Here is an 11,521-nt window from a genome sequence, read left to right on the forward strand (position 1 = left end):
CCAGTTTATTCTTCTTAGCCCTTGATTAGGTGATATAAACAAACCCAGTTTATTCTTCTTAGCCCTTCTTAACCCAGTTTATTTTATGCACAATCTCATGAACCACTCCTATATTATCTCCAATAGATCTTTTGAGAGCAAAAGCCCCTTGATTAGGTGATATAAACTTAGGCAGTAAACTTCTCAGCCTATTTGCAAGGATCTTAAAAATAACTTTATAAGAGACATTAAAAAGGCTAATAGGTCTGTAATGAGAAGTATTTGAGGGGCAATCAATCTTAGGAATCAAAGAAATGTAAGTTTGATTGAGGTATATTCCAAACATGCCATTATCAAAAAAAACATTGTACCATCCTCACTAGATCCTCCCCAACCAGTCGCCAATACTTTTGATAAAACATTGCAAGAAAGCTATTAGGCCCCGGAGGTTTCAAACCACCCATACTCTTCACCACTTTTCTAATCTCAGTTCTAGATGGACATCTAGTTAGAGAAACATTTTCAAAGATAGAGATACAAGGTTCAAACAAATCTAGGATGATGTCAAGGGAAGGTAGAAGAGCTGGATTTGGTGGAGGTCTGAAAGTATCCTCAAAAGATGAAATGAACTCTTATGCAACTTTCGGTCTAGAAGTAACACAAAGACCTGCTTCATTCTGAATTTTGTCAATACTATTCCTTCTCCGTCTGAAACCAGCATTAGAATGGAAGAATTTAGTATTGTTATCAACTTCCAAAACCATAGAAGTATTTGAGTGTTGATTCCAATATGATTCCTCCTTTTTGTACAACTCCAAGATATGCTCCTTTATATTCTTAATCTCCACTAGCACGAGATCAGAAATAGGGCCAACCAGAAGAGAAGAGAGAGTAGATTTAGCCTCTTTAATTTGAGAAAAAATATTTCCAAAATAAGTTTTGTTCCAAACCCTCCAAGAGGATTGCAGTTCAACAAGTTTAGAGTTCAGATTAAATGAAGGAGACCCATGAACATGAGTCTGCCAACAATGCTGAATCACATCCATACAATAGGGGTCTTTAGTCCACATCTCATGAAACCTAAAGGGTTTAGGGCCACTATCAACCTTCCTAGAAACATAAACAACTAAGGCAACATGATCAGAAGAAGGAGTAGTGACATGATCCACAGAAACCAGAGGAAAGAGATTTAACCACTCATCATTAGCAACAACATGGTGGATCCTCTCCCTTATATTAGCAGCCCCTAATCTATTATTCAACCAAAGTAAAAGCAGGACCATGATAGCCAAGATTGGCCATCTCAAGATCTTCCATCAGGGAAACAAAATCATCAATATACCTAGAGGGTGTGGGATTCCCACCCTACCTTTTCAGACAAACTAGTAATGGCATTAAAGTCACCCAAAATCAACCAAGGCCCAGAAAGAACATTTCGCAAATCTCTTAAATAGTTCCAAACAACAATTCGTTTATGAGCAACAGGATCTCCATATATAAAAGATACATGCCATGAAACATTCGAGAGGTAATTTAAAAATGTACCAAAGATATCATTTTTGTTCCCATCCACCGCTGAGAAATAAATGTTATCCTTATAGAGAACAGCAAGGCCTCCACTTCTTCCAACATGATCAACTGCAAACACTTGAGGATACTTAAGCTTTTTCTGTACATGCTTCAACTTCTTATATAATAATTTAGTCTCGACTAAAAATAAAACATCAGGATCAAACTTCTTAACTAAAGCTGAAACACTATGAATGGCTTCAGAAGAGCCCATTCCCCGATAGTTCCAGGATGTAATCATGGCTTCTTCAGGAAAGCTTACAAAACCCAACAAACTCACACTTATACAACTCCAATCTTTGAAGAAAACAAAAACTAAACCGGTTGAACTCCGAAAATAACAAAAATAATCAAATTGTATCTCACAATCGACTTCACAAACCCAGAAGATAAAGACATTCAATCACTTTCTTACCACCCTCCAAAAGGCTCATCGAAAAGTTATTCATAAAACTGAAATTGAAATTGGATCACTGCCTCTGAAAAGTACTTCAGCGAGATCATCATAAAGTGATATTCTACCAGCTCAGAAAACCCAAAATAGGACTAACACTCCACCACAAGAAAGAGCCCAGCTATCAATGGAAAAATTCTTTTTTCAGCAATTCATCCCTAACTAACACACAGGAAATCGGCGAATCAAGACCTAGTTTCCTTTCAACAGAGCGTTCTGTATCTCAATGGTATTAGCGTCACTTGTAACCCAATTCACCGCTGATATAAACATACCAAAACAGATGCACCTCCACTACAAACTTTATACAGAAGAACAAGACTTGAAATTTAGTAGAAATAGGCAATTTCAGAGAAAATGGCAGAAAGATATTAAGGTAATTAGCTACTAGGATCAGAATTCATCATCTTATACAACTAGGTAATGGCCTAAATCTGATCAGAGTTGGCCTGAAACTCATTGGAAATATTCTGGACTTAGTTTTGAACTAAAATACATTCAAGATCATGGTTTAGTTCTGAATACATTCGAGAAATTCCAGTGATTTTTCCCTAATAAAGTCCTAATAAACTAAACCATGATCTAAGAATGTATTGAAACTAAGTTCAAAATGTATCAAAAAATTACATTTTACAAAGATTTAAAGTGAAAAACTAGTACCACCAGATTAGTACCAAAAACCATAAAAGTAGTTGACTTGTGGTTTCAAAGTAACTACCGTATTAATATGTATGTTACATACAAGAGAAACTTAGCCCAAAATTAACTGAAAAAACACAAGCTAATTATTGTTTAACAAATATCATCTGTAAGCTAAGTGAGAAGCAAATTCCTCGATATGTAACTCACAGATAAAAAAAAAATACAATTCGGTGAAAAAATATATACGAGAAATAGAATTCTCAATATATATAACTTGCATATCAATAAATTACATTTAAGTAAAACTTAACAAAGTAAATAGAAAACAATAGAATAAAATAAAACAGTGAAAATTAATAAAATCGCCACTGTATGTACCATATTAACACGTTTCTTCTAAGAGAAACTTAGTTCAACATATATTGAAAAATCACACCTCTGTTCAACAAACATCATATGTAAGTGACAAATAGTTCCTCAATATATAACTCACAGATTAAAAAATCACCAACAGTTGGGTACCAATAACTACTAAAGTAGCAGACATAAAGTTTGAAAGTAACTACCACTTTAAACATTACATACAAGGGAAACTTACTCCAAAATATCTTTAAAAAGTACAAGTTTATTTTTCACTATATATCATATGGAAGTGACATATATATTCTTCAATCTGTAACTCACAGTTTAAAAAATTACATTTTAATTAAACTTAATAAAATTTTAAAAATCAAACAGTAAAATAAAAATAAAATAATATCACTAACGGTTGATCGAGTACCAAAATCTATTAAAGTAGATGACTAATAGTTTGAATCCAAGGGAAACTTAGCCCCAAATGTACTATATTAATACATTGCATCCAAGGGAAACTTAGCCCCAAATGTACCAAAAAAAACAAGTTCATCATTTAACTAATATCATATATGAATGACAAACAAGTTCCGCAGTATGTAACTGACAAATCAACAAATAATATTTTAGATAAACTTAATATAAAATTAAAAGAACAAAAGACACACCAGTTTAGTAAGTACCAAATACAATTAAAGTAACAGACGTGGTTTGAAAGTCACTACCATATTAATACATTACATCCAAGAGAAATTTAGCCCAAAATATCTTTAAAAAGTATAAGTTTATTTTTCATATATCATATATCAAATGGAATTGACAAACATATTCTTCAATTTGAAACTTACAGTTTAAAAAATTACATTTAATTGAAACTTAAATATTTTTATAAAAAATAATAGTATTATAAAAAATAATAATATCACTAATGATTGAGTACCAAAAACCACTAGAGTAGCTAACATATAGTTTGAAAGAAACTCCATATCAGTACATTGTATCTAAGGAAACTTATCCCCAAATGTACTAAAAAAAAACACGTTTATCATTTAACTCATATCATCTATGAATGACAAACAAATTCTGCAGTATGGAACTCATTAATCAGCAAACTTAATTAATGCAAATTAAAAAGAACAAAAAACATCCCAATACCAATTACTATTAGAGTAGCTTACATATAGTTTGTTGCTTTTTCAATACATTTTGTACTTAGTTTCAATACATTCTTAGATCCTAGTTTAGTTTATTAGGTCTTTAAATCCTGATTCTCCTAAATCTTGTATGTTTTATTTTGTTTTGAACTAAAATACATTCAAGATCATGGTTTAGTTCTGAATACATTCAAGGAATTTTAGTTGCTCTTAAGAAATTCCAGTGATTTTTAAAAAAAAAATCATATCAAAATTTGTTCAAAATTGCTGACGTTGTTTTAATGTATTGCTACTTAATGGATTGTGCATGAAGAGTGTTAGAGAAGAAAGAGTGTAGGAGAAGAGAGAGTTGTGGTTTTATTTTGAATTTGTTGAGATCCAACGATTCCAAACGACCACATATATCTCAACAAAATCGTGTGGTGATGAGTAAGAGACAATGTCACATCAAGAGGGACAAGGAGAGAGGACAAAAAAGTATTATTTTTTATTTATTTTTTGTTCTGTTAGAGAGAGAATTGTTTGTCTTGACATGGGCAAGGGCAAAAGTGTTAAATTTAATTTTCGTTGAATTGGTCAAAATTGATGTTTTTGCCTGGATTAAAAAAAAATAGTACATTTCTTGCCTTGTTTAGGATATTACCCTAATTAACCCTGTGAAGTTTATATATTATATCTACATGAATCAAGAGTCACTAGATCAAATGAAGCACCAGGTTATAGAAATAAGCTAAATGAACTTTGCATGACCCCAAATTAATTAAAATTGTTTTCTAAATATAACGTATAGACAATCTGCGAAAAAAAAAAAGAAAGAAAGAAAAAAGAAGACAAAGTGACAATGAGCTAAATAAAATAATTGTAGCGGACATAATTGACATAATTGGAGTGCCTTGTACGAGATGTGATCTCAAATGTATGCATTTCAGTGCACAAAATCTAAATTTTTATCCAAATAAAACAAACACACAAGTGAAATACTAGCTAGACAAATGTTAGTAAGTAATAGCATATTTCGAAATTATCGCTATTCAGAAAATCTGGAAAACTGAAATTCACAATATTTAGACCCATGTCATATTTTGATTTCGACTAATTTCAAAATCATCAATATTTCGACCTTATGTAGTTTTTTTTTGAAAAACCGAAATACCCGGTAGAATTCCGACATTCCGTTCTGGATTGTGAACATTGGGTACTAGGCAGGCCCAACTGCCCAATAACATATAATTTGTAGAATCTTTACCTTGAAAAAATAAAAGCAAAAGCACAACCAATTTGTGTTCCTAACTTCGTGACACCTCTCACTAAATAGGAAAAACATAATTTATCATTAGTTGGGCTAAGGTTTGGGCCACAATTTGCTCATGAAATTTACATTTCATCTATCTAACTTATGACCCCCGGCCAAGTCCAAACAATTAGCAAAATCAACATGGCAAGTTAACGCTTAAACTCAATGTTCTAAAAGACGCTAGATAGCAATTGAGCGGTGGGTAGCGCCTAGCCTTTCTAGGCAGCGTGTAGACGAGCTAGACACTAGAGGGGGGGAGGTTAATAAATAGTCGTGCACAACTACAAAAAGAAAAGAAATCAAACATTTATCATAATTCAAAAAATAAGCACAAACAAAAATATTTATTACAAAATGGCGTAACAGTTGAAGAATGTCGTAAGTGATTTGCTCGAGTTGAATAGAGAGACCAAATAACGACTTCATATAAAAACACATTTTTGGCTATAGTCTTTTAAACTTATTTAAATCTTAAGTCTTCATGGGCATTTTATTTTTGACATTTAATTATTTTAAAAAAAAAAGAAAAAAAATGAGCCGATTAGACCGTCTAGCCCAACTAATTAATCGGACGGCTTAAAGGCCAATTAGTATGTCTAGCCCGCCTAAACAACTTTTTGAACTGATTAGGCCTAGGCAAGTTGGTTAAGCACTGCCTAGCGCTTAGAGACCCGTCTAGACGGCCACCTAGACCGATTTTTAGAACACTGCTTAAAATTGAGGGGCACCGGCTGGGCGGTTGGCATGGTGTAGATTTACCCATCGTCACTTCATCGACCATTCGTCACTTCATCGACCATTAGGAAATCGATTGCCAGACTATGGCCTTTGGATATGATGGTTACGTTTTCAAAGAGTGTTGCTGGTGAGCATTAAGTAAATGGTCAAGGACCTTACTATAATCTCCGGTTTTCTCATGCAACGCAAACAAACAAGATTACACGAATCACCTTATCGATCTCAAAGGGTGGAATTGGTCAGGGACGTGTACCACATGCATTATCCTAGTTTAAAATTAAATGTGTCATTATTCTACTTTACGTTTAGACAATTTGTTCATCGGTGTGATTCCGTATACATTAGGTGAGGTTGGTGTCACTGTGCTGCTGACCTTGTGATTGGATTAGAAATGCTAGCCAATAGAGGTACATTTTCCGGTTTTTGAGGAATGTATATTAGGATTTGGGTCTCACTAAGTGATCGTGAAACAGTAAACCATGTTTAGTTCATATACTTATGCAAAGAAATTATTAAGAATCAATAAAAAGACGTTAGTTATACTGTAAGTTTGTCCAATAATATGCATTACTTGTACACACACGTACCGCGGTACAGTTTGGTTATCAGCAGGTAAGTTTGTCGATCTGTTCCGAAATCGGATATTGATATTGATATTGAGAAACAACTGCAACCATTTCCTATCCAATCACAAGGGTACTAAGATTCCTACCATGTCGTAATAAAGGTAGACATGAGAGAAAATGAGGAATATGACTCATCATGAATCCAACCAGAGAAAAAAAATTTATGAAAGAAACCATTAGTATTTTCAAACAAAATCCTTGAGATAATTATTTGCTGAATCAAATAAGAGAATCTGTACCATTATTTTTTAGAAAAATACTCAAACAGGATAACTAACTCCTAAATTCAATTGAGGCAACAAATTTTTTTTTTCCGTCAATTAGGATAACCAATTTATAAGATTGGTCAATAAGAATAATCCGTCAACTTGCTGTCCCAAGTTCGCCGTTATCTATTATTAATAAAAAAAAATCAATAAAATAAATATTTATCCCATTATGCTCTATGTCCCATTATGCCTTTGAATAAAATCTCACTTAAATACTTAGCATATTTTCTTGATAAGTTCTAATTCTGATTTCAAAGGAAGAAATCGAGCAATCATTCACAAATGTCAACGGCTTGATATGGGTAGAAAACTAAAATAGATAGAAAACAAAATCAGTATTTTTTGGGTGATCTTAGACACACCCATAAAAACACTCTCGTACTCCAGCTTTAAAATAAATAAATAAAATTATTTAAAACATATTTAGGTTATTAATTTTTTTTTATTAGGCGTACCCAAGACAAAATAAGTCATTTACTTATTCTTTCTTTCTTTAAAAAAAAATAAAAAATGTTTTTGAATTCTTCTCCAATAATTTACCTCGCTCTGACGCTCTCTAACAACATTTCTCTCACCAATAAGCATGATTACAAATCAACAACTAATTATTTTGAATTATGAAGTGCAAGATTACAAGGCCGTGTGTTGTTGCTGTTTGTTTTATTTTTTATTTTTTTTATTTTTGCCCCTATTGGAAATATCCCAAATTTATTTATTTATTTTATTTTTTGCCCTTATTGAAAATATCCCAAATGAATTTGGGAGATATTATTGGATTGAAGCGGTTATTGGGGTATAACAAAAACTTTAGTTAGTTATGGGGTATGAGAGTGGTTTTATGGGTGTGTCAAAGATCACCCTATTTTTTTTCCCTCTTTCTCACCTATTGTTTTTTCTTACACCTGTACGCCAAGCCATAACCATTTGTGAATGACACTATGAGAGGGTTATTAACAAATTTGTCCGACGGTGTCTTCTCATAATTTTGCTGAAGTTACAATGGCTGGTATCAAAATAGTGCTACATCCAAATCACAATCTCCAAATCTTTGCCACTAGTTGGACAAGAACGTTATTGCGCAAAGTGTTGTTCGATATTGCAGATTTGTGCAATAATGCGAAATTTCGAATCCACTACATGCATGTCAAACACAACACTGCAACGGTAGACGTACCTAACTTGTTAGTTGTTACATCAGTAGAACATGTGTGAGAGTGGTACATTTACCAACAAATACTAATTCTAGTGTCCTAGTGCGCCGTCACCATTAGCACTCCAAAACCCAGGGGATTCTGTTCATTAAAGTTGCACTTACGCATATAGGATTCTTTTGTTCCTATTGCAACAGGAATCAAAGTGGGAAAAATGAGATTAGATCCGTATCATATAGTTAAATTAGTTAATTGTTAGACAATCATGATGCTCTTTGATCCATTTGCATTTCAACAACTAGCTTGATTCCTAAGCTAAATTTCTTCATAGTGAATTTGCGTGTCTATAGATTTTGAAGTAAGGCACAAAGAACCTCTTGATTGTGAATTTGTGACAAAGACAAGAAAATAAGAAAAGGTAGTTGCACAATGTCATTAGGAAATGGTACACTATGAAAAGCATTGTGGAATATCCTAGTGTGCATCTAATGTCCCTTCATCTTAAGCTTTCTCATTTTCTCAATGACATCACTGTTATGTTTCCGCCTTTACATGATATACTTGATAGTTAGTATTAGTATACAATAAACGATTGGGTAGAATTTAGTAAGTAGGCAAAGTGACGTGCTTGTACACTTGGTTTTCTTCGAGCCAATTACATAGAGTTCCTTAATCAGTGCAATCCTTATCGACGACCTAAAGGATTCAAACATTCCAAATGACAACGCAGGCAGGCGTCAGTGCATCACCATTTTGCTCCCGATGATCAATAACAATATGGTGTTAGCATATTCAAGGACATCATCATCCGTCCCTCTGTCCCAAAAATTAGTACCCTGACTCCTGGAATAGATCGGGATTACTAAACGTAAACCATTTTCATTACGGTCAAGTAGCCAAATTGTAAGCTAATCAAGTCAAAGTGTAACGCATCTAATTTATTTATTGGTATTTAATTTGTTTTCATTTTAATTTTGTATATCTTGCTTTGCGATGAGGCAAGCAACGCAATATCAAAAGTATTTTATTAGAGTTGACACCGTACTGTTGCCAAAACCTTCGAGATTCTGTTTAATAGAAGAAGTTGCACAAATTGGATTCCTTTGTTCTTGTTGCAACATGAATTAAAGCAAAATTCATAAGATTAAATCCGTATCCTACTATATTGTTACAATTAATGTTGTTACATTTGATGCTCGATCTTGATCCATTTGCATTTCATCACCTTGCTTTAAATGATTCCTCAGCTAAAAATCCAAATTAAGTTCACAGAAGAAATTGCTTTTAGAATGTTGAAATATAAGGCTCAAATAAAGACTATTCCATTGTCACACAAATGAGCTGCTTTAGCTTCAGCAAGTCCACAAGGCCACATTGGCTAGTCTACCGAGTCACCAAGGCACTTGATACTTTGTAGCATGGTTCAAAATCTCAAAGCCTAATACTTAAATGCCAACCAATAAAAACTGAAAATCTCGGAATACATACGCATATGCTACTGCTACAAAGCGGAAAATTAATGTTAGTACCATTCTACCTAGTTTTGACTGTACAGCATCGTACTGATTCCATAATTTTAGTAGATATCTCGATATAGATATTTCCAGAGAATTTTACACAATGCTTGATAAGTTGATAGTGGCGTAGTGCACATTTTCGTGAAGGAATCGTACAGTATGAAATGGAAAGGCATTGACCGATTGTGGCATGTCCAAGTGTGAAATGCACTCAGCTTGAGCTTTCTCAATGACATCAGTTGGCTTTCAAGTTTCCAACTTTGCAACCACCTAAACTTTTGTATATGCATGCGTAAATAATAGACTACACTGGTTAGGACTTAGCCACTCAGGCAAGGTGATGATGTCTTAGTATACTGTATTTAGTTATGGCCGGCCAATTATTAAGTGTCCTTAATTAGTGCAATCCTTATCAATTATCAATGACATAAACAAATTAATCAAGTGAAAAAAAAAAAACATTCCAGGTGACAATGGGCATCAGCATTGTTCCCTGATTAGCGATCACATCACAATCATTTGCTTTATCGCGGCCCATAAATTAGAGTCAGCAATTTGAATTCTCTTTTAAGATTTAGGCATTAAGCTATATGGAACTGGAACCATAGATATATAACTATAATACTATATAATTAGGTATTGGTAATGATGTGAACAAGAGTTTAGATTTAGAAGAAATGGTGTGAAGATTTTTAAAATAGAGAATAGATTTAAAGAGGAAGAATTGTAGAAATTTGAGAGAGAAAAGTATAATAGGGTTTTAGAGATTCGATAATTGATAATTAAAGTAATGAACTAAGAGCATCATCAACGCGTTGTTAAAAAAAATTGTGACACGTCAGCTTTTTTCGTCGATCAAAATTTCTATTTTCGTGTCAAGTACCAACGCATTTTTGACAAATTTGGGGTTTCTATTTCGGACGGGAATAGTTGTCCCGTCTAATATGCTGGGCCAAAAAAAATATAGCCCATTTTAATTTGTCAATTTTAATTTTTTATTAAAAAAAATTGAAAAATTTCTGGACGGCTAAACTTATCCCGTCCAACATCTTGGACCCCACATACAAAATTGAAAAGTTTTATTTTTTTATTAAAAAAAAACAAAAAAATGCCGGACGGCTAAAGTAGTCCCGTCCCACTCTTGGACGGGTCAAGTTGTCCCGTGCACACCATTTCTATATTCTTCACCAATTTGACTCCAGTTTTGACAATTCTTAAAATCAAAACGACGATTTAACAGCGCGTTGGTGATGAAAATTGCTAAATAAATTGTCAACTGTCACATTGGAAACACATTATAACAATGCGTTGATGATGCTCTAAACTATAATGACCTCCTTATATAGATAAGCCATACTTGATAATCAAAAAACCTAAATTTCTAAATCTAACATACATTTCTAAATCTAATTAAACTCTAAATAGAAAATTTTAAATACTCCAAATTCCTCATAAATGATAATTATAATTTGAAAATAATAATTTTAGTACAAACACAAAAAATTATGATAAGAAAGAGGGACTAATAATCCTACATCAGGTACTTGGCTTAGAAACCGTTGAATTGGACTCTTAATTAGGACTTCATGGATTAAGGTTGGATTACGTCTACCTATCCCCAACTAGAATATAAGCATTACGTATATATGCCTCTGGGTGGACGCATCCTACTAGTTACTAAATATTATTGGTGTCTAGCTCTCTTTTTACTCCGTTCATCAGTTTGTATAAGGGAGCAATATCATGAAATAGACACAGCCCAATTCAACTTAAG

The 11,521-nt window shown here is 33.2% G+C and overlaps 1 protein-coding gene across 1 annotated transcript; it reads right to left on the reverse strand.

Moving 5' to 3' along the window:
* Positions 1-611: 611 nt before the first annotated feature.
* LOC147514557 (uncharacterized) lies at positions 612-1,762 on the reverse strand. The gene is made up of 2 exons (XM_086592621.1): positions 1,349-1,762; positions 612-1,289 (listed from the first exon to the last, which is right to left on the reverse strand). Exons 1-2 carry the CDS (start codon positions 1,760-1,762, stop codon positions 612-614), a joined length of 1,092 nt encoding a protein of 363 aa, XP_086448747.1.
* Positions 1,763-11,521: the final 9,759 nt, after the last annotated feature.

This window comes from Coptis chinensis, chromosome 2, assembly GCF_015680905.1.
Source record: "Coptis chinensis isolate HL-2020 chromosome 2, ASM1568090v1, whole genome shotgun sequence".
NCBI classification, from domain to species: domain Eukaryota; kingdom Viridiplantae; phylum Streptophyta; class Magnoliopsida; order Ranunculales; family Ranunculaceae; genus Coptis; species Coptis chinensis.